The sequence below is a fragment of the Dermacentor variabilis genome, chromosome 6 (genome assembly GCF_050947875.1).
Source record: "Dermacentor variabilis isolate Ectoservices chromosome 6, ASM5094787v1, whole genome shotgun sequence".
NCBI lineage: Eukaryota > Metazoa > Arthropoda > Arachnida > Ixodida > Ixodidae > Dermacentor > Dermacentor variabilis.
The window spans coordinates 35,551,121-35,578,527 of record NC_134573.1 but is presented as its reverse complement, the minus strand read 5'-3'; the positions used below and the strand labels follow the sequence as shown (position 1 = coordinate 35,578,527).

The following is a 27,407-nucleotide window of genomic DNA, read 5'->3' as shown; positions in this document are numbered from 1 at the left end:
GGTACGGACCAGAATAACGGCAAAGTAGTTTTTCCGACAAGCCGACGCGACGTGAAGGCGTCCAGAGAAGGACAAGGGAACCAGGTGAAAAATGAGTCTCGGTGCTGAAGGTCGTAGCGTCGCTTTTGAGAAGCTTGCGAGACTGTGACGCGATATTGGGCTACTTCTCGGGCCTGGGCGGCTAAGTCAATAGCATTGCGAGCGTAACCAGTGCTGGGTGATTGTACTGCGGAAGGTAGCAATATATCAAAGGGCAAGGTGGGGTCGCGGCCATACAACAGGTAAAATGGTGAAAATCCGGCAGTGTCGTGATGGGACGAGTTGTATGCAAAAGTGATGTATGGTAAAGCGACGTCCCAGTCGCAGTGATCGTCGGAAACGTACATGGCCAGCATTTCAGTTAGCTTGCGGTTGAGTCGCTTGGTGAGGCCGTTCGTTTGAGGGTGGTATGCGGTAGCACTCTGATGTTCTGTAGAACAGGAGCGGAGCAGATCGTTGACGACCTTCAATAGAAAGTAGCAGCCGCGATCCGTCAGCAACTGGTGAAGGGCGCCGTGGTGCAGGATGACGTCGTTTAGTAAGAAGTCGGCGACATCTGTAGCGCAGCTGGTTGGTAGCACTCGTGCGATGGCATATCTCGTGGCATAATCGTTGCTGCAGCAATCCATTTGTTTCCTTTGATGGAAATTGGAAAGGAGCCAAGGAGGTCTAGGCCCACCCAGTAGAAGGGCTCTGTAGGGATATCAATTGGTTGCAGCAAACCAGCGGGAGGCATAGCAGGCGTCTTTCGGTGCTGACACAGGTCGCAAGAAGCGACATAACGGCGCACAGAGCAATAAATGCCGGGCCAGAAGGAGCGTCGTGAAGTTGCTGGAGCAAGGCGAGTCGAAGGTGCTTGGGAACGACTAGGAGGAGCTCCGGGCCGTCTGGACGAACGCTGCGACGGTATAAAGTTCCATCGCGCAAGGTGAACATACGGAGGGACGGCTCATTGGGCGAGGAGCTTAGGCGTTCCATAAGTGTTCGAAGAACAGGATCTTTCCGCTGCTCGTTGCCAATATGGAGGAAGCCGGAGAGGGATAGTACACTGATGTCCGAGTCTGCATCAGTATCGTCCGGTTGATTTGCCATTGTGGCGGCTGGTAGATGACGTCCGCTGCGAAGTTCCGTGATTGTACCCAGCACCTCCACCAAAATGTTGCAGGAAGAAAGCAGGCCCACAAGTGTAAAATAATGTATGTTTACAACTGATGTTAATGGCATTCAGGCAACTGCCAGACTTCGTCTTCGTCTAGTCTAATCCAACTTCTTCCTTCCCTTCACCATAACAATATTTTTGACTATTCATTTCTTGCGTTAAATCAAGGTCCTAGACTTCTAAACTCTAGAAAAAATTGTGACAAGCTTCAGAGCGCAGTTAGTAATTTACTAACTTTTCTACAGCCAATTTCAGTGTCATTTCTTTTTATAAAGTGGAACCTCGATACGATTCTGCTTAATACATTTTTCGAAATGTTGTTTTTTTTCTTTTCCCGAAAATCCGATTTGGTTGGATAATATGTTGGATGATATGATTTTCCTATGAGACACTTTATTTTCCAGTTCCTGTGAAGATCGTATCAACGAGGTTCTACTGTATTTCAGTTTTTAATTTATTTCTCATTAACCCTTTATTGACATTTGTTGCCTACAGGCAACATACCAGAAGTATGTTTGTCTTGCCTAGTTTCATTGTTCAGTACCAAGATTCTGGCTAGGTGTCTTTGGCCAACACTGAATGAGAGGCAGCAACTGTCATTTGTTAGTTTAGAGCAGGAATACTCGACGAGGAAGAAGTTTGGCATGTGACTCACTGTCTTCTAAAAGTAAGGTCAGAGGATATAGGCCGATGCAAGATATCCAACTGCGGTGGTGTCACACATCTGAAGTAAAGCAAAAGAAATGTACACCTATGCTTCATATGTGATGAGAGCTGTCTATACAAATTGAAAACAAAGCCTCAGGTGGCTTGGGGTGAAGCCCACTTCCAGATTCCTGCCTGGGGCTATTGTATTAAATAATTACCCCTTCATATCAGTAAAATCATAAAACTTCCCACATATTTATTCATGAGGTGGAAATGTGCACATCAGCTGCTGTGAAATATAACCTCACCGAGCATTCGACCTCACTCAACCTCAAATTTGTCCATGAGGTTGCCATTGCCATAGCTAAAAAATTTTAACAGCCAACCAATGTTGCATCACTTTGGGAGGTTGAGATCAGCTTAGGTTGACTTCATTATGTCAGCCGTGTGAACCTTGTGAGGTTGGCCATCTTTGCATGGAAGTCTAATTCTATGGCCCCCTGTAGAATCCTGGGGTGCTATAACATAAAATGATTCGATACTTTTCTATTCCAATTCTGCAATCAGCCCACCACGATTGGTCAAAACTTTTTCAGGCCACTCCAAACTTCACCCGTCTGTCACGCGACGTCACGAAAACCGTGATGGCCCTCCATCTGATATACATGTACACACTGATAATGAATGATTAAACCACACAAAAGAAAAATAATTATTCCTGATTCAACGCCTTTTCACCATTAGCCCTCTGCTATTGGTTCAATGTTATTTGGCAACACCCACCTCGCCTGTCTGTCACGCGACCTCACAAAACAGCAAAAATTCACTGCATCAAAGTGACGTGTCCGCGAAAAAAAAATGCATTAATATGCCGAACAAAACTGAAAATTTTTCTGAATAGCCAGAGACTGCCCCGTTCTGAAAGGAACAGAATATGGCTGCCCGCCGATCGCTCAGGCCCTCGCTACTCGCACCTGCCGGTCAGCATGTATTTATTTGCACATGATAAACCTTTTTGCATGAGAGTAAAACGTTATCGAGCCCTTGCGGCATGTATACAGCATCACTCTGCCAACTCTTCCTTGCTGAGGATCCATTTTAGCGGCATACTTATCCTTCTGTTGCAAGCCGCCGCAATTTTCGACCAGCCACCGCAAGCTAAGTAAGGTGAAGCGGAGCAATCGGAGAAGCCAGCACCACCCTCTTCATGCGGTTATCTATTTTCACTGTGCTGGCTCAGCCCCATCGAAACCCTCTCCACTAGACCGTACTCCTCGCCTCTTGTCAGCCAATTAGATAAGAAAAACCGCTGAGTGTAGGCAATGTTATTGGTTTTGAAAGTGAACAAAGGTGACCTCCTATAAACGAGGAGAGTGTTTGATTGGGTTGTTCAGACCACGCTGCAGGTCACCGCCCAATGCTTGCACCGGTGGTTACGTAAATTTGATGTCAGGAGATTGGAATCAAAACAGTTTGAAATCATTTTATGTTATAGCGCCCCTGAATGTGCTTTACTTTAGGTGCGTTCGATTCGCCTGCACCGCCTGAACGAGTTCACGACGTGTTGCACCCAGCCATTTGTTCCAGTGGCGCCCGCTGAACCACTCCGTTCGTTTCAAAAGGTGCAGGGCTGGTTCATGATTTTGCTGCACCTACTCCGCTGTCGGTGCCGACTTGGTACAGGCATACAGGTGCGACGCAGCAGTGCAGCAGAAAATCCAGCACATGGGCGCAAGCGCCATTAAAAGCCCGCTTACGCACGTCTGATGTGTCTACAAGTGTGGTTTGTAGTTAGGCCCACAAGCTGATACTTGTAGTTCACGATCTTTCAAATGTACGCACTCTGTGCACATTAATCGGGCATAACATAACACCTGCACCGCATCTGCACCTTGCCATTCGTTTCGAGTGTTGCGCTGTGCCTGCACCGCAGAAACAAGCTGCACAATTTCTGAACTTCTTGTGAACCTCCGTTGACTGGTTCACAGTTGTGCAGATGAATTGAACAGACCTTTTAAGTGCTTCCACATGAAGTTCTTATTTGCCCTTACGTTGCTTGGTGGCCTGATGGCTGCTTTGATTCAATTGATTCAAATGTTAGATTCAACATTGAAAAAAATTCAAGGATATGAATGCTCATGAAGGCCAAAATTCAGTGACATACAAATGCATTAATTCTGCACATAAACAAAATATTGTCAAATTTCCTTCTTCCTAGCTGCATTCAGTTAAGCATGCTACTAAGTTGGAATTGCTGGAAAAGTGTAAAAAAAAAGGCAATTCTCTTTTATAGTGTAGACTGATAACTGGCCTTACGGCCAGAATTGACGTGCTTACCTTGAGGAGGATGCTTTAGTTCAGTGCCAACTCTAATCTCTTTATTCAAATACATGTAAAATGCAGAAATGCTTTTGAGACAACTACTCGAATAATTTCAATGAAATTTGTTGCATTTGAGAGAAAAAGTTAAATTTTAGTCATTCTAGGCTGCATAATCTTGATTTAGGACCTTCAATATTTAGGAAAAATTGCTGAGAGTCAGTAAGCTTAAAAAATATAAGCACAAAGTTTACAATGTCATAGCTTTTGTATCAAGTTGTAAACTTCATATGGAAGTCCTTTTAATTTCACAATTTTCAAAATTTCCTGCCACAAAACATTGCCCCCTAAAACAGTGGCTACATTTCAGCGTTTTTTTTTTTTAAACAGAACCAACCTCATCGAATTCTGTTGCTGGCTTCAGAGAAAAACTATTTCTCTTTTCGCATGTATTCAGATAGGAGCTCCCGAGATAAAACTGCCTCCAAGTCAGGTAAACCATTGTATTCAAGGACATAAGGAGGAGGAGGAGAAGAAAAAACATTTATTACAGAAAAGAAAGGAAAAGCAGGTGTCTTTCTGCTTGTGTGGGAGGCGCCTTTGGTCCAGGACTCCTGCGGCTCTTGCTGTCTCCCGGGCTCGCCACACCTGGTGTAACAAGAATTGTGTTCTCATCTGAATTACTGGAGTATACTTTTTCCTTTGTCATAGGTGGAAAAGTAATCAGCAACGTTCTCACACCTATACTGTCCTTATTGGTATGTAGTGTGACTAAATTCTGCTTCTGCATTAGTTGTGTTGATAGCATGCTTGTTCCAAATTCTTATTTGTTCCTTTTGCTAATTTTCATTTTGTTCACAGAACTTTCCAAAAGGGGAACGTATCCAATAAAATAAAGCACTAATTTACTTTCATGCTGAAGATTCATAACTCTTACAAATTGATGTGGTTTCTACCTGGTGATCTTCACTGCACTAAAGAGTTATGAGCTAGGTCCCAGCAACATCATGAGCAAGCAACACCATCTTCTCTCATCTCTTAGAGAAAAAGAAAATTCCTTATAACTTTACTTCACTCTGCAAAATGCTTAAAGCATAAAAATATCACTCGTTTTTTTTATTTTTACATATTATATTACACAAGCGCATATTAAACAATGAACAGTACTCCTCATTGTCTTCTCCCATCCAGTCATCCCTGGCCCAAGACTATGCAACTGCCAGGTCAGCAAGCCAAATTAAAGAAAGTGTACCACACATGAAATAGGACGCTGAAAAACTTAGATAAATTGTGTTGTAGTTTAACGTAACCCCCCTCCTCCTCCTACATGACAAAAACTTGTTTGCATGTCAAGGTAGCATCAGAAAATACTAAATTTCTTTTCTGATTGAAATTAAAGCTGGAAAGTATTCTATCAAGTGCAGAGGGCACAAGAGCATTAGCAAATAGCGTAGCTTTCAAGATTTTTCACACAGTGCCTATAGGTTGCCTTGATGCTGCCTCCAATCTCCCTTGTACTGAAGCATGCATACACATTATACCTCCATTGATACCGAAGTCCCACTCAAAAGTCTCTGGCCACCGCAAATCATCCCGCACGTACCGCTGACAAGGTGTACATCTTTGGAGAATTTATTTCTGATTCAAACATCTGATGGGCCACAAAACTATAAATTTCGATATGTCACCAATAACCAAAACACAAATTAATATTCCTGCTTGCAGGGACACAAACTGATTGCTGTTACTGAACAGCGCTCCGTGGCATTCAAGTGAAGAATGATCTTGATCGTCACTTATATGAATAATCATTCGGTTGTATGGCTGGGATTCCTAGGTCATGTGAATTGCAGTGGAGCTGCTTAGTGTAGTGACTGACTTGGGGCTGCTCAATATTTTTTTTTTTTTGATGCCACTCTAATGTCCGCCAAATAAAAGAAAATGTTTCTTTCTACATTGTGTCTTATCATTGCTTTGCAATTTGCAAGCACAGTACAGCAAAAAGGGGCCTTGCCTTACAATGGTTGTATTTGAAATAGGCAATAGCTATTTATTTCGGCATACATGCTGCAGTTTGTGCTCTGCAGGTCTCCAAGCATGAGTGCCTGCTTCCGAGAAGACGACAGCTGTAAGAAACAAATGACTCTGCGTCACACAACTACAAAAACATGAAATTGCCTGCTTTATGATAAATACAAAAAAATGACAACTCGGGCAGACTGGCAGAGCAGTCATCAATAATAAAACAAGACATTGCACAGTTTATTTGCCTGAGAAATGAGGTCTGCACATCAAGCTTAGCAGTTCTCTGCAGCTTGCTCGCCTTATACAATCAGTCCACATTGTTAGCTCAACAGATCCGTTTGATGGATTTCACAGTTCTCTTTAACAATCTGCCTGTCCCTCACTTCACCAAATCTGTTGTTGCTGTGAACACCACTGAAATTACAGTGGAATCTCATTGATAAGTGTCCAGGCAATCGTAGCTGCCATTCGTTTTAACATCTAATTCAACAAACCAGTTGGGCAAGGACCTAAAAACCAGCAATTTGGAACCATCAAGTTACAGTGCACAGGGCTGGGCAAACACTTTGAAATTGGGTTCTAACAGCACAGAAGGTTAGCACTACCCGCCATGGTTGCTCAGTGGCTATGGTGTTAAGCTGCTGAGCACGAGGTAGTGGGATCGAATCCCGGCCACGGCAGCCGCATTTCGATGGGGCCGAAATGCGAAAACACCCGTGTACTTAGATTTAGGTGCACGTTAAAGAACCCCAAGTTTCCAAAGTCCTCCACAACAGCATGCCTCATAATCAGACAGTGGTTTTGGCACGTAATACCCTACAATTTAATTTTAAGGTTTGCACTACCTTTCCAAATGCAGGCAGATTTAGGTGAACAATCACATTTAAGGTGGAGCTTATGTGCTGCTGATCTATGGTGTAAAAACACACATTTTGCTTTAAGTTGGCCTTGTTAATCAAAGAAATATATGTGCCATAGAATCTTGACTGTGGGTAATATTAGTGATAGCCACATTAGACAACTGCACCCGTCCTACTGGAGAGCTTCTTTGCATTCTCATGGGAGGAACTTTTGAAGTTCAACCATGTTATAGTTCTGTACAGCGAGGGCAATTTCATCTCAAGGCCAATGAACCAGGAACGCAAAACATTTCTCTATGGAGTGAACAGCGTACCCTACTTTTTTAAACTTACTAAGCTGATTGAGCATATTTTTTCTGTCCATATCGCCAACAGCAATCTGCCAGTATCCAGAACGAAGATCAATAGAAGAGAAATAGCTGGAATTGTGGAGGCAGTGAAGGGCATCGTCTATATTTGGGAGCGGGTAGACGTCCTTCTTAGTAATTTTGTTCAGATGACGGTAGTCCACACAGAAGCGCCACGTGCTGTACTTCTTAACCAAAACCACAGGTGACGCCCAGGGACTCGAAGAATGCTTAATGATGTTTTTATCTAGCATTTTGTTCACTTCACTTAGAATTACTCGGCGTTCCGATGCAAAAACTTCATATGGTCATCGGTGAATAGGCGTAGCATCGCCAGTAGAAATCCAATGCTGGACCGCGAGCGTCTGGCCTAAAGGGCGATCGTTTGAAGTAAAAGATATCTCGGTAGGACGATAATACTTTGCAAAGGCTGTCAGCCTGCACAGAGAACAGGTCCACCGCAACCATTTTCTTTATGTTGGTATCGGTGCCCGAGGCTGGTGCGAGGGGCATGCTAAGCTCAGAAGAACCATCGCTTGATAAAGCTGCTACGTGATGGTCGCCGAGACAATCAACGTTGACGAGGCAAATACCTTGCAGTAGGATTTGCTTTCCCAATCCAAAGTTAAAGATAGGCATGCGAGTATGGTTAGCAGTAACAGTCAGAATGCTGTGAGGCACGGTGACGTCATACTGTAGTGGAATGTTGGGCAGGCGAGTGACGAGGTACTCGCCATCAGGAACAGGTGGACAACACAACAGTTCAGTATAGGCTGTTGACTTCGGTGGCAGGCGAATAAAGCAGGAGGGGCGTAAGCGGCACTGGGGTGCGTTAGAAGGTTCTATGAGAATCGGCACCTCAAGGCAAAGGGTACTGGCAGAGCAGTCAATAAGAGCAGAATGCGCAGAGAGAAAATCGAGTCCGAGAATTAGGTCATGGGGCAATGAGCAATCACGGCGAAGAGGACAGGAGTGTGGTGGCCGGCAACGCTGACACATGCCGTACATATGCTGATGATAGGCACAGTACCGCCATCCGCAACGCGACCAATGCGTGCTGACGCTGGGGTGAAGTGCTTTTTCAGTCGTCTTCGGAAGGCAGCACTTATAATATAATAGAAAGATGTGCTCCTGCATCGATGAGTGCAGTGACAGATGTAATGGTTGGAGTCAGGCATGAAATAGATGGTAGCTGGCCCATGCGGTCATCAAACTTACCCACGCTGAGGACGTTGTTGAAGGGAGAGACTTGTTCTCATCAAGAACGAGAAATCTGGGATTTATTTACAGTATCTGCATGAGAATGTTACACTTCATCAGTCTAACATGACTGAAAAAGGAATGCACCCTGAAGAGCCGCCAACAGATCCTTAAATACACTGTCCTCCGGAAATCCCTAGGTGACGGAACACAGCAGTTCACCGCCGACCAATTCGGAGCGTCCAAAGTCATCATAACCAACCCGACTTTGAGGGGGAGGGTTTACGCACTCACTTCTGCACAGGTTGCACTGACCACACCGAGGTGAGAGGGTTTTCGCAGACACTGTGCTTGACCCGAGCAGGCGCCTCTTTATCCCAGAGTTGACCCTGCAGTCAGTGGCCGCCGCATCTATCTGTTGACTGACGCGTGAGACGGGTTCTAAGCTGCATGAGACGGCACCACAAAATATCTTCCAGGAGCTCCCCTGCTCCAAGCAGACCTTCACAGTGTACACGCTAACAATACTTGCTCCGCCCACTGTGTCTAGCCATCTCGGCGCCCTTCCGTTGGGGACGCGGCGCATTGTCCTCCTTACAAAACCAGTCGCCGCCACAGCCATGGTGGCGCCGATGGGCTGGGGACTGATGTCTGGTCGTCCTTTCAAAGCTAGTCGTCACAGCAGACCTGGTGGCGCCTTTCCGTCAGTCCCTTCCTCAAAGATCGCCAGCCCCCGCTGGTCGAACGTAACACAGAATACCTGTCAATGCCAAGAAAGTTTTGGTTCGTAGGTAACATGAGCAGAGAATTTGAGGGCAGGGTCGACAACACAGCTTCAGCTCCAGAAGCTGTAGTGCCTAGTTTTTTGGCTGCATCCAGGAGGCGATAGGCGGCGAGGAGAAGTGACGGGCCTGGGGCGAACGAGACTGATGGCGTTGAGGTGAGGGCGAGTGGCTGTAGCGAAGGTTCGGAGGTGGAGCATCAGTGGCAGTGGGTTCTAGACGGGTGGCATAGGGAACAGTAGGTCCAAAGGTGCAGGAATAAGCGCAGGTGTATGTCCGAGGAGGTGTATGTCCATTGGTTGCGGCAGTGACGAGCGATGTGGTCGATGCGACAGCAGTGGAAGCAGATCAGCTTGTCATCAGGGGTACGCCATTTGGATGGGTTGCGATATGTGGCAGAAAAGGAGTGCCGGGGACGAGGAGGGCCGCTAGAGAACGGGGGAACGCTGGGTTGAGTCGTTAAACACACAGAGTTCAGACCCATGTTCTCAAATTCCTGTCTGACGACGGCCTGAATCCTGGCAATTGTGGTTGCTGGCGGGTCGAGAGGTGTCGCGGAGAAGGCTGGCCAACAGGTGGCCTCGAGCTGGCGGCGAACAATACGGGTTAGGTCATCACAGGTGGTCGTCTGATGTGGTCGACCCTCACATGTCGACTTAGCAGCAGTGTTGGGTAGCTGCGTGATGTGGTGTGTGATACGGCGGCTCTTAGCTTATTCAAGGCGACGGCATTCATTTATCATGGCGCCGATAGGAAAGACGTTGCCGAAAACAAAAAATTGAAAGCATCGTCGGCGATGCCTTTTAGCCACCTTTTCTGCTTCAGGCATAGTATCGTGGGCTTTGTGGCAAGAGCCAAGACGCCTAGGATGTATCAAACGTATGGCTCTGTAGATGTCTGGACACAAGGCGCAAGAGCCTTTCTCGCGACAACCTTGCGCCTGAAGGGGTCACTGAACAGTTCTCGTAGCTTTACTTTGAAACTGTCCCAGCTAATTATCTCGTCATGTGTTTGGAGTCACACGCGTGGGGTGCCACCGAGATAAACGATTACATCAGCAAGCATAATTGTTGGATTCCACCTGTTATTAGCACTGGCGCATTCATAGAGCTTGAGCCATTCATAAACGTCCTGTCCCTCCAGGCCACAGAAGAGACCAGGGTCACGATGTTGGGCAACCATGACAATAAGAGCAGTTGGACAAGCTGAAGCCGTTGCAGATGCGGTCTCGTCACCGGGAGGTATGGTGACAAGCTCGATATGCCGACCACTTCGGAGTGCCGTGACGAGGACGGGGATCGCTAACCTCCACCAGAATGTTGCACAGACACAGACGAAATACAGAGATGAAAGAGGCTATTTACATGCTATTTACACTGGAGCCAGACAGGCAGGCCAACACTCGCTCATGCCATGAGCCCAGACACACTTGATCTCTTCCTCGCAGCGGCTCGTCTCTTGAGCATCTCTCGATGAGATCGTAATAATATGAATGTCTGTACTGCATAGTGTGGTGTGTAGTGCATGACATGGTACGGTAGATGGAGAGAGACAAGAAGCAGACGAGAACGAATGTGCACGCAGAGGCGAATTCTGTACTGGATGGAAGACAACGTTGAAGAGCGTCCGGCACGTGAGCATGCAGCACTAGAAGAAAAAAATAAAAGGAAAAGGCATCCAATCAGAAGAAAACACGGAGCTTCCACGGGCCAATCAGGAAAGGACAAATCGACCAGAGCGGCAGAAAAGCGAGGTGCGCTGGCAGAAGAAGGGAGAGTTCCGGGAAGCGACGCCAAGAGAACGTCGGCCACCGGACCGGGAGTTCAAGACCGGCCGGCAGGTTCCGGACCCGAGCCACCAGGACTTCACCCAACCGGGACCTCCTGCCAACCCGTTCCTGGGCTTCGCCACTCTACCCGATCATGAACTGCTGCTCGAAACCGGCGAGTTTCTGCGCCCATGGGCAGAACGAGAGCAGTCGGGCTATGGGCCTGAGTTCTACGCCCAGCTGCCTGGCCAGAACGCCACCACCATCTGCCGCCGCCCGCCTTTCCTCTTCAAACTGGAGCCACTACACTCTGGTCGCCTATTCATCTATCGATCCCATCGACATTGCGGTGACACATTACATTTTTTTGTTTTCCAAATCCCCTTCACTAATGAGAAACTTCGCAGCATCCCCCCTTCAAGTATTTATTGAAGAAAACTTTCAATCAAGAATTCATTCATGCTGATGCAATTATGCAATGAATTACAGAACTTCATTCAACTTGCTTGAACAATGAATAAAGAAATTAAATGGAAACCATTAGTCGGTTGGACTACACCTTAACGTGCAACATAATTGGTGAATGTATATCCATAATTTATTTCCTTCCATGTCCAGTTAATGTACAGTCCCAGTTAATTTCATTGCTCTCAGAAATTGTCTAATTTTTTTTTGTGCTTGCATTACTATGACCACAGCTAAAGTAATGCAAGGCGGCAAATTATTCACTGCTGCCAAAAACCTAAATTTTTTTTTTGCCACTTGTCGGCAGCAACGCAAGTGGAAAACTGCTTAGCAAGATATGTATCTAGCAAATACATATGCAGTTGGCATCTTCATAACAACAGAGGTGGATCATGCTACACTGAGGCTCAAGGGCTAACTGGACAAACCTAGCTGAGCTAGACAAGGGTGGACCAGTGCATGGCACTGGCTCGGGTTAGGCCAGGGAAAAGTGTCCATGCAGTGCTCTACTTTTATGCACTGTTTTCAAGTACTGAAATTTTATCCTTAAAAATTTCTTGGTCATGCTAGCATACTATGCTCTTCTATGTCCATCACAGTTGCCTCTCATTTTCACAACTACCTAAGCTTTATAGCTCAAAATAGCTGTAAAAATAAGGTATACTGAAGCATACACTAATGTTTTGTTTATGTGTTCCTGTCGTATGTTGAAAGGCAACGTTTTGGTTGCAAGGCGACTTTCAGTTGTGTTTTTCCTCGGTACCATGACAATGACGTATTGTCAAAAATGCATTCAACAAGAGAGATAGCAGTTGATGCCACAACGTCACGCTTACCTTTTAAGTAGCCGGAACACATTTTTACACAAAATGAATTCGCCCAAGGCGCACGATCACCAGGTCACTACAGATGTTGGTAATTAAAGCACTATTTATTTCACACAACTGTGGCACCTTCCTTGCAACTGTTGCATCTTCCTTTCCTTAAATTCTTTTCTTTTTCACACGGAAGGGGTGGTTTGCATAAAATTAAAATATCCGGATACACAAAAATACGGAGCAGTAAAGAAAGGTAAAAAAGCGGCAGATGAGCAATATTGTTACGTGCGAAGGAGACCGTTTTTAACCCTTACGGATGAAGGGGACCGTTTACTTTAGGTCGCGATCGACGGTGAGCGCAAGAGCGGCCAGCTGGTTAATCAACTCAGCGTCATTCTCTTCTTCCTTCCTCCACTCGGGACCACAAGCACGTTCACTGGTCTTCGTTTTCTTCATGCGTAACATTCCCCTCGTCACAGACGAAGCCCGCCGGGTGAGTTAATCCATTTGCCTGGACGTGAACAATTTCAAGCGGGCGACATGGACCACTTGTGTCTTGGCAGCTCTTCTACCACTCGCCGTGAGGCGAGCTATGTTATACGTTACTTCCGTGAGTCTGTTAAGAATAACAAATGGTCCATCGTAGGTGGCCAAAAGCTTTTGGCATAACCCGCGTTTCCGTACTGGAGTCCACAGCCAAACTAAATCACCAGGGCGATAGGTTACCGGACGGTGGCGAATGTCGTAGCGTTCTTTTGATCTGTCCTGCGATGCCAAAGTGCGCAAACGAGCAATACGACGAGCTTCTTCGGCAAGGCAGAGAGTCTCGGCGACAGTGGGATTTTCATGACTACAGAAAGGGAAAACAGTGTCGATTGTGTACCGGGGTGGCCGTGCGTACAGCAGGAAGAAAGGGCTATAGCCGGTAGTCTCGTGCTTGGCGGTGTTGAACGCGTACGTGATAAAAGGCAGTACGTCATCCCAGTTCTTGTGGTCGGATGAAACATACATGGATAGCATGTTTACAATTGTGCGGTTGGTGCGCTCCGTAAGCCCATTCGTTTGTGGATGGTATGGTGTCGAGTGACGCAAGTGGGATCCACACAAACGAAGCAGCTCCTCTACGACGTCCGCTGTGAATTGTCGTCCACGGTCGCTGATGATCAGGCGAGGCGGACCATGTCGCAGGATCACATACTGCAGCAGGAATGTTGAAACGTCAGTGGCAGTTGCGGAGGGCACGGCCGCCGTCTCGCAGTAGCGCGTGAGGTAGTCGACGCAAACAACTATCCAACGATTTCCCTTGGCTGATTTTGGAAATGGACCTACGAAGTCAATGCCCACTTGTTGGAAAGGCGTGCTTGGAGGCGGGATCGGCTGCAGGAGACCAGCTGGAGCAGTAGATGGCCGTTTGTGGCGCTGACACTGCAAGCAACTGGCCACATACGTCTCAACAGACTGTCGCATTCCAGGCCAATAAAAGCGCTCCTGAATCCGGTAGAGCGTCCTCGCCGAACCTAAATGGCCAGACGTAGGGTCATCGTGCATAGCACTCAGAATCGCTGTGCGAAGGCTCTCCGGTACCACTAGGAGGAAACGTGCGCCAGTGCTGGAAAAGTTCTTCTTATACAGGAGTCCATCACGTACACAGAAATGGTTTGCTGTCGTCGAGGCGAAGAGCGGTGTTAATTTATCGTCTTTTCGCTGTTCGGCTTTGAAGCAGTCGAAGTCTGGAAAACGCTGCGACACAGAAGCCACGAGGTGATCGAAGTCGTCGGCGTCACAGTCCGTGATGCTAAGTGGCATACGCGAGAGGCAGTCCGCGTCAGCGTGTCGTCGACCGCTCTTATAAGATACGGTGAAGCTGTATTCTTGCAGTCGGAGCGCCCAGCGTGCAAGACGGCCACAAGGGTCACGAAGATTCACAAGCCAACACAATGAGTGGTGGTCGGTGACCACTGTAAAGGGGCGTCCATACAGGTAAGAACGAAACCGCTGAACCGCAAATATTACCGCGAGGCATTCTTGTTCCGTGACAGTGTAATTCTGCTCGGGCCTACTTAATGAGCGGCTTGCATATGCGATCACGTGTTCGCGGTCACCGTAGCGTTGAACTAGGACGGCACCAATACCTATGCCACTGGCATCCGTATGGAGTTCCGTCGGAGCTGAAGGACTGAAGTGTTGAAGAACCGGTCGTGACGTCAGCAGAAACTTCAACTGACGAAAAGAAGAGTCGCACTCCGGAGTCCACTCAAAGGGGGTGTCCTTTCGTAGCAGGCATGTCAGCGGATACGCGACGTCGGCGAATTTAGGAATAAATCGGCGGAAATAGGAACAAAGCCCCAGAAAACTACGGAGCTCCTTGACAGAGCGCGGTGCACTGAACGCTTCAACGGCTGCTGTTTTCTGGGGATCAGGGCGGATGCCATCCTTGTCGACAAGGTGCCCAAGCACAAGAGTTTGGCGTTCACCGAAGTGGCATTTCTTAGAGTTTAAAACTAGACCAGCGTTTCTGATGCAGTTCAGGACAATATCCAGGCGCGAGTTGTGTTCACTGAAGGTGCGGCCAAAGATGACGACGTCGTCGAGGTAGCACATGCAGATGTTCCACTTCAAGCCGCGCAGAACAGTGTCCATAAATCTCTCGAAAGTTGCCGGAGCGTTGCACAATCCAAATGGCATCACATTAAATTCGAAGAGGCCGTCAGGGGTTACAAAGGCAGTCTTCTCCTTGTCGTCAGGATGCATCGGAATTTGCCAATAGCCAGATCGTAAATCTACTGAGGAAAAGTAAGAGGCGGAATGAAGGCAGTCTATTGCGTCATCAATCCGTGGAAGTGGGTACACGTCCTTTTTTGTTATAGCATTCAAACGGCGATAGTCGACGCAAAATCTCCAAGATCCATCTTTTTTTTTAACAAGAATCACTGGAGCTGCCCACGGACTCGCTGACTCTTGTATGACTCCCTTTTTCATCATTTCGTGCACTTGTTCGTTGATAATCTGGCGCTCTGATGGTGAAACACGATATGGCTTTTGTCTAATCGGATTTGCCGAACCCGTGTTGATGGTATGGCGCGTTCGAGACGCAGGGATCGCAGGCATTTTGTCTTCCTGCGCAAAGTCGAATACTGAAACGTGCTTGGAAAGCACACGCACTAACTTTCGGCGTTCACTCGTGCTGAGCGATTTATTTACCATCGACATAAGGGCTGTTTCCGAACTGTGGCCATCCGGTTCTTCCGGCACATCTGTAAGTTCAGCCACTGATAAGGACGCGTGTTCCCTGGCGAAGGCTAATTTCATGCCGTCTGGGAGTATAACGGGCTCCTTAGAACAGTTTACTGTCCATAAGCCAGTGCGTCCGCCTTTGATTGACACCACACAATGCGGCACCAACACATTCTTCTTCAGACAGTTAAAGTGCATCGGTTCTACGGTAGCTTCGAAGCTGTCGGAATCGGCGCCGCAACAGACAACGGGAACGCAAACGGTAGATGACGCAGGTATGACCGTATCACCACAAACACACAGTGTAGTTTCGCGATCTACAGGGTTCTCCAGGAGTCCTGATGGAATCGCACCACTTATGAATACTTTCCCTGTGCGGCAGTCGACAGTGGCACCACACTCCCGCAAGAAGTCCATGCCGAGAATAACATCATGGGTCGACCGAGGAATAATTACAAACTCTGTCGTAATAACATGGCCTCCCAAAAACACGTCAGCACTACACACCCCAATAGGTCGCAACGGCTCGCCACTCACTCCACAGAACTTTGAACCTTCGTCCCACTTAAACAAAACCTTTCGTCCTAACACGTGTTTAAAAGAGACACTCATAACAGAAATTGTTGCGCCTGTGTCCACCAGAGCCATCACAGGGACATTATCTACAAGAACGCGCACTTTGTTTTTCAGCATCAACACAGGAGGTATTTCTGTCAGTAGCATGTCTCCAGCGACCTCACCTCCATCGGCCGCGCTAGCTAGTTTTCCGGTGACGAAGGGGACGTGGTGCGATGCCGCGGTGAGGGAGAACGGGGAGCACGACGTTGCGGTGGGGGTGTCAAACTCCTGTCAGATGCCGGGGAGCGATTCCGGGAGCTGCTGAGCCAATACTCGTCGCCAGATGATACGTGTGGTGGCCACGGGGCACCGTGTGACCGTTCGGAGGGCCGAGAAAACTCTGAGGGCTGGCCATACCACGTGGTCATACGCTGGTTGCAAAACCGCGATATATGACCCGGGACACCGCAGGAATAACACACCGGGAGAGGTCGAAACCTTGGTTGTTCGTCAATGAAGCGGATATTATCATTTTCCCGCGTGTAGTGGGTTGGTTCGTGGCGTGTGTCACGACGATACATCGGGCGTCGAGTAGGCGTGCGTTGAGCGCGTTGGTCATAGCGCGGAGTCGGAGGGCGTGTTGTCATCCTCGACTGTGGGGCTGCGCTGTACTCTACGGCCGCTGCGATAACCATCGGCTGCCAAGGGGCCGAATGTGGCGTCGTCATAGCCTCACGTGACGTGTACACGCCATGGTGGTCAGCAGTTGAATGAAACTCCTCGCGGCGGGAAAGTTCCTCGCGGACAATCTGTCGGATGGTGGAAGGAAGGTCGAGGCAAGGACTCGTGTCAACACTGGCAACCGTCGTAACGTTTGCCAATCGACCAAACTTTGGCGCAATCCGACGCATCTTGAGCGTTTCAAAAGTTCTGCAGTGCCGAATGACGTCAGACACAGAACTGAGGCTCTCCTTTCCAATTAGAAAATTATACACATCCTCAGCCACTCCTTTCAGCAAATGTCCAACTTTATCTTCTTCCGACATGCGAGCACTGACCACCTTGCACAGCTTTAATACTTCTTCGATATATGTTGTGCATGTCTCACCTGGTAGCTGCGCCCGTTGAGACAGTGTCTGCTCCGCACGCTTCTTTTTGGCGACTGAGTCCCCAAAACACGCCTTTAGCTCGTCAACAAAATGTTCCCACGTCGTAAGCGCATCCTCGTGGTTCTCGTACCACACGAGGGCGGTATCGGTCAGGGAGAACACCACATTGGTGAGCTGAGCGGTAGCATCCCACCCGTTGGACTTGCTCACTCGTTTGTAGTGGACGAGCCACTCGTCGGCATCTTCCCCCGCTTTGCCTCCGAAGGTGGGTGGAACTCGGTAGTATGGCAGTGGACTGCTAGGCGCTGCCCTAGGAGCGGCTCCTTCTTCTGGCATGTCGAAGACGATCACGGCTGATGGCGGGAGGCCGGCAAGTCGACGGCTTCGACGAAGCTGTGGCAGTGACGGTTCCGTTGTTGTCAGCGATACCCCGCACCTCCACCACTTTGTTACGTGCGAAGGAGACCGTTTTTAACCCTTACGGATGAAGGGGACCGTTTACTTTAGGTCGCGATCGACGGTGAGCGCAAGAGCGGCCAGCTGGTTAATCAACTCAGCGTCGTTCTCTTCTTCCTTGCTCCACTCGGGACCACAAGCACGTTCACTGGTCTTCGTTTTCTTCATGCGTAACAATATTCTCGCTCCAACGTAGTGACAAATGAGCTGCTGCAAATGCTTCTTAACAGTCATGCTTTAACGGTGCGAGTGGTGCCTGCATTATGTTTAGAAAAAATTTACGATGCACTAGCGATGTTTTGCTTCGTTTAACATGCGAAAGGTAAACAGCGCGACTCCGCTGTTATACTCTGCGTCGTCGCAAACTAATGAAAGGCGTCAAAACGCATATACAGCGCGTAAATGGATAAAGTAAGGCTATCAAAAGCTCACTTTAAATGCAAATCGGAGCGTCGAACCTATGCGTCTTGTTGGAAAGACGAAGCGAGTGCTCTTCAAAACGCAATAAACAATGGCCACATATCGATTTATCAATAAAGACCGTTATAAAACGCTTCTGTGTACTGGCGGTGCAAAAAATAGAAACTGTTTGAAGAATTTAAACCATTAAAACTGGGACTGAATCCTTCAATGACACGGACGTCCTGCAACAAACCAATGGAATAACTTCCGAGCACGGAAAACAAGATTAACGCTTACAAAAAAAAAGATGGCTTTCCTAGTTTCTGTTTCGGTTTCTGATGCATGAAGCGCCACCTGCTTCCTGCAAAAAGTGCCATGGCAGCTTCCTGTTTACTTTTCGAAGTTGGCGTAACTAACGCAGCTGAGTCTCGAAGCTTTCGTGTGCGCATAACGCAATGTCATTAAATAGATGCTGTGTGTATTTGTGGAGCCTCTAGAAAGTCCTGCATCGATACGTGTGTGTCTTTGTATACGCGCCATCTCTGGAGGTAAGCAAACCCTCTCAGCCAGCTTGCGCCGACCTTCGCTGCAAGGGCAATATTTGTAATTTAACTACATGCTTTATCGGTATACAGCTGCATCTGACTGCCACTTTCTTATTGGCCTGATGAAAAGTGGTATTGAAACCACTACATGGGTAATACCGTAACCGTAATCTCTACCGTAATCTACCGCAATCTTCACCTGCGTTTTCGTTTCCTTCAGTTCTAGTTCGATTTCAAAACAAGATCCCATTTGTTGGTACTCATCGTTCATTATATGCTTGGCAATTTGGCCTCGCCCGATTTGTCCAGAACAATATATATATATCATCGCCTTATAACAGACACGTCGGTATCGGAGAAGCTCGCAGGTGGGTGTGCCGTTTTCACTGCCTAAAGTGCGTATGAACGACGTAGATAATGACATCTAGTGATTCATAAATAACTTGGAGTAAAGAAATGCTGTGTTGCTGCGAAATTTTAGTAAAAACAAAGCAAAGATACGCCTGAAATGTTTTTCAGAGAAATATTTGTGCACATACTTGGGGACGTCTTCTGACTCCACACTTATCTGAAATACTATACTCCACACTTATCTGAAATGCGAACATATTTGTTATTCAATATTCAATAGGTCAGTTTCGTCAAATATCCATATTTAAATCTATCCAGAAATATCAGAATATGAAAACACCTACTACATATAGGCCTTGAGTGGAGCAGTATGGCCTTAAATTCGTGTAACCAATGCTACTTACAGGGAACAAGAGGTGAGTCTGGGGTTTTATGTGCAAAAACCACGACATGATTATGAGACGCACCATAGTGGGGGACTCCAGATCAATTTTGACCACCTGGAATTCTTCAATGTGCACTCAATGCATGGTAAACAGGTGTTCTTGCATTTCTTCCCCGTGGAAATGCAGCTGCTGCAGTCGGAATTTGATTCTGCGCCCTTGGGATTAGCAGCACACAATGCCAAAGGCATTATGAGGGGTTTTGAAACTCAAGAGGTGGAAAAGAAACCGCGGCAAGCTTTAGAAGAGATGTTTTTTAGATTGTTTGACACATGTAATGCCAGTCACAACCAGGCCTCTGGTCAACTGATAAGTTTGTAAATGAGAGTGACTGAAAGGTGATAGTGTCTGCCGCACCAAGATGACATCAGGAACATGTTCACATTGTCCAAATGATAATTTTTACAGCCTCAATTGAGAAAAATCCGTTGGCTGCCTAAAGGCGAGGCATCCTTACTGCGCGACTAGAAATTACTAAGCAAAGCAAAAAAGTACCTGCTGTATATGTCCGCTCAGGAACTGCAGTTCCCTTTGAGAATGGTCACCACATGCACCTGACTTTCTCCCTAAAGATTCCAGTATGTGTAATTATTGACAGAAAGGAAGATTTGATAACTTTTAATTGCGTGTTCTCCAATTGAATACAAGTCAAATGGTCAACAGCTATTTGATTTACATTTGACATTTTGAACATTCGCACAGCACAAATATGTACTCCAGCCATACTCGAGAAGAATACCATCAGTGAAACACCTGACGAGTAGGGAAAAAAAAGCTTCGTTTTCAGGGCTCTGAAATTATTTTGCGTTTTGTGCAAGTGCACCGTCAGTAGCGTACCTACTGGTGATCATCAAGGGTTCAGCATTTAATATATCTGCTCCTACCAACACTAACAATACGAGATATTCCTCTAACAATTCTTTCCTTCCTCAAATAAACACTAAATTAAACCACCCCATATTAAAGCCTGCCGCACAACATTAACATTCAAGAGAGATAAGAAGAAATATTTACTATCGACAGTACTGGCTACAGACTCATTACTATGAACATATATTATATACAAATTTATTTTACCACTTTCAGTGCTTCTGTATTTGCCTAATGTATCGCTTTTATTCTCTATATCCCATTGTCTTTATTCTTTCCTTCCTTATATTTAGAAATTTTAAGCTTTTTGTCACACAGTATATATTTCACTTGTACTTTGCATATTGTAAGCACATTTTTTGTTTCTAATTATATCGTACATTAACCTTGTGTTCTTTGATATGTGTCATCCCTATGTTTCCATAACGTGCCAATTACTACATTTTTATTTATTCATACACAGCATCTATTTCATTTGCTTGTATTTGTAAGCACCTTCCTTGTATTTGATTACTCGCTTTATTAACTTCATGTATTCTGATGTGATCACTGCTATGTTGCCATAATGTATTAATTACTATATTGTTAAACTACTAATAGGTCCCACTGACAGTTTTTGTAACTCCGGGACCTCCTTCGGTACTAATGATGAATGATGAAATAAAATTTAGGTATTCTGCATCAATTGTGTAATTATTAGGTATTAAACATCACCATTGCTGGATGTCATAGCGGCACCACTCCCCAGGTTTTGAGCCACCTCTAGTAGAACGAACAAGTGATCTTTTTTCATGAAGTGGATTGGCTTCCCACATGACATCATTAAGAATACACAAAGCAAGCCTCCTCATTTAGCTTATTTTTAGTAGGATATGAAGGCATAGTAACTGATGTACCTGTAAAAGTAAACACACTAATGTAAGACATGTAGATGTTTCTTGAGTCCAATGGTAGACTTGCCTGAGATAGCAGATTGTCTACCACTGTTATCTACACACATACTATCGACTAAAAAAGTTTACGGACCACGGGATCTCAGAAAACGCTAAATATCCGAGCAGCCTTTAAAAGTAGCCAGTAAAACCGTACATCACAATGTTCGCATATACTAGTAGAGGCTGGAAATGGGAATACCAGGCTTCGTTTTGAGGCTGCGGAGATATTCAGCTTTTTGTGAGATCCCTTTATTCGTTAACTTTTTGGGTCGATAGTACATTTGTATGTGTGTGGTAGGGAAGGTATGAATTAGAGAGTTTCTCCAAAAAAGCAGGGCTTTGCTATAGATGTGACAGGCTGTAGATGTGCAGGCAAAGAGTGAAAAAGAATGCAATGTTTAATAATAGCACAGTGACGACAGCAAGCAAAGCAAAGTAGCAGAGGGGTACATGTGGTGGCAGAAACTTGCACTGTACCTATTGCACTTATATTCTTGTACTGCAGGTGAGTGCAGAGAGTAAGTTACCGCGACTGCACACTGTACAAAACATAAGCGCTCTATGTAAACTTCGTTTTGAGGCCATCATCACCACAATAACAAAAAAAAAGCTGCATCTCTAAGTCATACGGGAACACACTGGGTTCAAGTAAACTGCAAGTAGCCAACACTACTGTCACTGTACAATGTCGTGTCCAATGAGGCAGGACATAGCCAAGGCCACATAGAATAAAAGTGACATTGGAGAGGAAAGGCTTTAGAGGAGGGTGACATGAAGCTTTTTTTTGAGTAACCATTCGAGGAGAGATACTGTGTACGTGTAGGTAACACACCAATAAAATAGTTTCAGGGACCCTTTGGGTGATGAGGTTAACATTTAGTCATTTTTTCTTTATGCACCCACAAGGTTCTGTTACATATGTACAGTTTTTCCGTGAACATTTTTTTTTCCTTATCAATTTGTGTTGTACCTGTTTTTTCACCAACAAGCTTCCAGTTGTGAATAGGTGCTTGTGTGTGTTCCTTACTTTCCTTGTATGATTTTGTTCTGTTTTCTTTAACTTCAGTCTTTCTTCAGCGGCAATGCTGATGTCATTGTTATTGATTTCTAGTGCTTTAAGCTAATATGGCCAGTCCTACACAATAGACAAAGAGTGAAAGAAATGCGCAAGATATGCATGCTGGGATGTGAAGTGATTGCTTACGATGGGGCAGGGTGGACATCTTAGGGAATGATGGCTGGAACAATGTAATAATTGTTTTCTTTTTCACACTTTCTCATTGGTCTCAGCAGCATTCTGCTTACGTTATCATCAGCAGGTCTACCAGTAAATGATAAACAAATTCTGACATTATACCAGCTAATAACTGCCTTGCTCAGGATGGACAACTGAGCTATTTCATGATAGGAGTGTTTGAAAACTTGCATCAATACTGACTGAACGAAATGCTATTTTGCTTCAGCTACCTAGAAAGAACTAGCATTAGTGGGGTTGATCTCTTGATATGTCTTATGGTAAATGAATGGAGGTGCATTTGCCCATTTAGAATGAGAATAGTGGAAATTAATGGGACATTGAAAGACACTTCAACATTCCGACGGTTGTTACAATTATGAAGGGCATGACAGTTCCCGTAGCATTACTGTTCTGCTTACCATTTAAAGGTTACCAGCTTACTGCTGTGGTTTGGACATTAAACTCTACATTCGACCTCACATTTGGCATTCTTGTTGCACCTGCCTTGAACCCCACCCTTTCCATGCATATGAGGTGTGTTGGAAAAGAAACCGAACTTTTGCTATAACAGCTTTGCTGCTTATGGTACAACATCTTAAGTGCTGTCCCCTTCAAAATAGTCCCCTCTACTGGCAATGCACTCTTCCCATCTTTTCTTCCATTTTTGGAAAGCCTCCTGGAATGCAATTTCTGGAATGGCATGCAGGTCTCTTCTCGCATTGTCCTGAATCTCCTCTACGATTTGGAAAGGGTCTAGGTCCGGAGAATATGGTGGGTGGGGCACAAAAGAAGTGTGGTGTTTCGCTAAGTAGCTGCGGACAAGGAGCGACATGTGAGCCAGGGCATTGTCATGATGCAACATTCAAGCCTGATTTTCCCACAATTCAGGCCTCTTACTGCACACAGAATCTCTCAAATATGCTAGGGTTCCCTGGCAAACTTTGTTTACCATCTAACCATGTGGCACAAATTCCTGATGGGCAATGCCTTTGCAGTAAAAAAACACAACCAACATCACCTTCATTTTTGACCGACTCATGCATGCTTTTTTTGGACGAGGAGAACCTTTGGCCACCCACTGCGACGACTGCACTTTCGTTTCAACATTGTAGGCATAAACCCATGTCTCATCGGCTGTTATGATGTTCTTAAGAAAGTTTTCATCGTCAGTGGCAGTGGCAAGCATTTCCTGGCTGATTTCAACACGGGTCTGCTTCTGTGCACCAGACAACAAATGTGGCACAAATTTTGCACTGACACGACGCATCCCTAGTTTGTCACTCAAAATTTCATGACATGATCCTACGCTGATACCCACTTCATCAGCGACTTCTCGAACAGTCAAACAACGATTTCCACAAATCACAGTTCGAACTCTCTCAATGTGGTCATCATCTGTGGATGTGGAAGGTTGTCCAGGCTTGGGATCGTCACCGACCAACATTCTTCCCTCTTCAAAACGCTTGAACCAACCATAGCACTGCGTGCGACTCGCATAGTCCTCCCCGTATGCTTGGCTAAGCAACTGAAAAGTCTCTGTGAAAGTTTTCCCAAGTTTGTAGCAGAACTTCACACACACACACTGTTCTTCCAATTTCTTCATTGTCACTTTGGCACCAATCCGAAGAGCAGCTTGTTCATGTGCTCACTTCAGCGGCTGTAGCTCGCCAACTACGGTCAGAGCGAAACACGGCAATGGCAGTTTGTTGTCTAAACCTGCCACTACATGCGCTCAGTAGCCGCAGCGCGCTCCCTCTGCTGATTGGCACACTATTTCAAAAGTTCGGTTTCTTTTTGAACCCACCTCGTATATATTACTGCACACACACACACACACACACAAAAAAAAAAACATTGAGTCATAAGTGAGCACTGTGTCTGTCCCCTTTCCTTTTCCAATCAGTTGACACTGTTTTCGTTCTAAATACCTTCTAGGAACTAGGCCCTCAAGAAACTGTCTTGCAAGTGCCCTATATTATCTGTGTTGTACAATTCAGTTTGTCAGTCCACCTAAATTTAGCACTGTTTATAAATTCTGCTTAAGTGCTTCAAGATTTTATGATTCTGTACACTTCTACAGGTCAACATCACCACATATTTCATGTAGGTAAAAGTTACTATGCAGAAAATGCTCGTTTTATTTGAAGACCAAGCAGCTTAAGTGATAATGCATGTCCTGACTAGGTAAAGTTAATGAAAAGTGACCAAACATATTTTTCAAAGAAAGGCTATGTATATGTACTACAGGCAATACAAACCTCTATTTGCATGCCGCTGCTATAGGTCCCATGACCAGTGTGACTTGCTTTCTGTAAGCAGTACAGGCTGTACAGAGCTGTCAAGTCAGCTAGTCTTTAGCCTATCCAGCTTGCTTTCCTGGTGCTTTCATGCATACAAACCAGAAGGCCGCCTTCTACAGTATTATGCTGAAGATTATAAACGGTTGCCTGACACTGTGCCTTGCAATGTTCACAGGCATTCGGCTTACCAGGAGACATCATTTGTGTTGGCAACAGTAGGTGAGAGGTAAATAAAAAATAAAGTACACATTAATTTAAAAGCCTTCATCTTCACTACATTGTGCAACATGAGGATGCCTTTCCAAAGGAATGTAGCCAATGCCATCTGCAAGCACATTGCTCACCAGCTGGAGTGGCTTCATTTCGACACTGGTGACACGCAAAGACATCGTTGTGCTTGAAGTGAGGTGCATGTAAAGCACCACAATCCAATAAAACTGCTCATATTTTATACATGTACTGCGTTTTTGCTCCCACTTTGATGTTGACATGATGAGCCTGAATGCCATCAGCCATCCCATACAAAAACTGTCCCAACTTTCATTCAAATGACTCAACCTGACTGTGATAGGCAGGCAATTTTCTTGTTTGGATATGCTGTTCAGTTTGTGCATGTTATAGTGCAGGCATACCACCAATTGAGTTAAGCATTGTGAAAATCAAGTACACTACATTGCCTACTTAAGCACATGAACATTTCAGCAACAAAATCTTTTTCTGCTCATGCAGTGACCTACAGCTACAAAGGAAGACACAAAGACAGTGCACACGTGTAGGTAATATCAAGCTTTGATGCAGACATAGTAAGCTGTGCTGAGGAATGAAGTGTAATCTGTGTTTCCACTTCTGCATGAATTTTGTGGAAGTGCTAGAGAGTCAAGGTTTTGTACAGCTACTAATTTATGTATGTGGTCTAATAAACCATTGCAAAGTGAATGTGTGGCATCAGCAACAGATAGCCAGGCACTATCACAAAAAGAAGCAAAATAATGCTAGGTTGTCGAAAGTTGCAGGTTCTGGAGGAGAGAGACAAAAGAACAAGACTGCATCGATCAATTGGACATGACTGAAGGCATGCACGGTATGTCGAGCAAGAAGCAGACAGAAGGAGTATTAAAGAAACGCATGAAGGAGAAGCCTGACAGTGTGTGAAGGCAAGAGCATCACATGAAAAGAAAAATTTGAAGAAAGTAGCAAATGAATGGGGAGCTCAGATGCCAAGGAGCAAGAATTTTCTGCTAGAAATGTTATTGCTGTTGTGCCTTAGCCCTGGTGCTGCAAATGGAAGGTGGAAGAAACAAGTACAGTACAAGTTGAAAAAGTGCTGTGGCAAGAGTGAGTGGCATTAGATCGGTGCCTCATCAAAATGACTGAATTTGCAGTGCTCATCTGCACTCAACAAAGTGTGCTAACCTGTGCTGCTGGAAGTGTGCGAGCTATCTCGAGATGAAATGTGCAATCAGCCAGCTCTTCCAGATTCAGAAAAGACTTAAGACCAGAGGAAAATTTCTAAAACTACAAGGCAGCAACCTGATTTGTTAAATCATATTTTGGATGTTTCCAGTAGAAGCACTTGCACCAACGAAAACTAAGTTGCATTAAAGGTTGGACTTCAGAAAGTGCATCAACACTACACCAACGATAAATGCAATTCCACTACATGGATAACTTGCCTTGTATGAAAACATTGTTTTCACCTTTTGCTCTCCTGTTCGCCACACAATCATTGCGGATTAAACAGTCTCACTGTTTCGTGCAATGCGTTTGTCATTGGCTGACCACAGAGACGCCGAACAAGTGTACTGGCAGGCATTCAGAGCTATTTCGCATGCAGTTGTAGTGATCTGAGCCCTTGTTTCGCCCACATAGAGCGCCCCGTATATGAGCTAGACATTGTAACAGCCGGGATTATTAACTAGCCAATATCAGTGTTACTGCACAGCTTTCACAAAGGTCTACTGCTATGAAATTGCATGACGACCACTTTTCTTTTGCATACATTTCTTCCGTATTCATCCGCAGGGCGGAGTGTTTTGCCAGTGTGGCTATACAGCTCTCGCAACGATCTGGCTCAGATTGCGTGACGACGCAAGTTTTATACTTACACATACAGAGTACAAGATTTCCATTCCCACGAACCTCCAAGTGTGCTGTATTCTCAGTTACATTAAGAACTAATTCATCGGCACGGCAGTTAATTCATAAACTGTTTCCGTTCCCGCGATTCCCCTGAAGTGTGTGGTATTCTGACCTTGATCAACGACACTAATGAACAATGCATCGGCACGACGTAATGCTTTGCCACTAAAGTCATCCGAGAAGACACCTCACTTCCAAACGTATCCCCTTGCGACTATAAAATTTAATATGCTACCGTCGCAACAAAATAGAAACAAACTCACCTCGGTCGCGGCTTTTTCCGCCTTGCCGGCCACGCATCCTGTCGATTCTGTGCTGCAAGCTCGGCTAGGGACAAACGGAGCAAACGGTTTTCTTCCCTGTAGTACCTAAACGACGAGAAATCTTGAGCACCAAAA

The 27,407-nt window shown here is 45.7% G+C and overlaps 1 protein-coding gene and 1 long non-coding RNA gene across 12 annotated transcripts in view; one reads left to right on the top strand and one right to left on the bottom strand.

Annotated features, from left to right (window-relative positions):
* LOC142584731 (uncharacterized) overlaps window positions 1–5,079 on the top strand; it is a 7,174-nt gene extending 2,095 nt beyond the window's left edge. For both annotated transcript variants that reach the window (XR_012828919.1, XR_012828918.1), the window contains one exon: window positions 4,623–5,079. This is a non-coding gene — a long non-coding RNA (uncharacterized LOC142584731). The remainder of the gene's footprint in view (window positions 1–4,622) is intronic.
* Window positions 4,116–27,407, bottom strand: LOC142584729 (uncharacterized). 10 transcript variants are annotated; one of them, XM_075694957.1, is made up of 5 exons: window positions 27,273–27,407; window positions 22,538–22,571; window positions 20,024–20,094; window positions 6,230–6,291; window positions 4,116–4,813 (listed from the first exon to the last, which is right to left on the bottom strand). In XM_075694957.1, exons 2-5 carry the CDS (start codon window positions 22,554–22,556, stop codon window positions 4,597–4,599), a joined length of 369 nt encoding a protein of 122 aa, XP_075551072.1. In that variant the 5' UTR covers window positions 22,557–22,571; window positions 27,273–27,407; the 3' UTR covers window positions 4,116–4,596. The 10 variants fall into 10 exon arrangements, 2 of the variants coding, with proteins under 2 accessions (XP_075551072.1, XP_075551071.1); XM_075694956.1 differs by lacking the exon at window positions 27,273–27,407 and having other exon boundaries at window positions 22,538–23,106; XR_012828914.1 differs by lacking the exon at window positions 20,024–20,094 and having other exon boundaries at window positions 4,692–4,813; window positions 6,180–6,291; window positions 27,273–27,287.

Bases quoted from the DNA above. Each gene is read 5' to 3' on its own strand.
- LOC142584729 (XM_075694957.1), bottom strand. The intron at 6,292-20,023 runs GTACTTTTTTGC...TGTTTCTTACAG, and splicing joins TGAGCGGACATATACAGCAG to CTGTCGTCTTCTCGGAAGCA. The intron at 4,814-6,229 runs GTATGCCGAAAT...TTGTTACACCAG, and splicing joins CAGAGCACAAACTGCAGCAT to GTGTGGCGAGCCCGGGAGAC.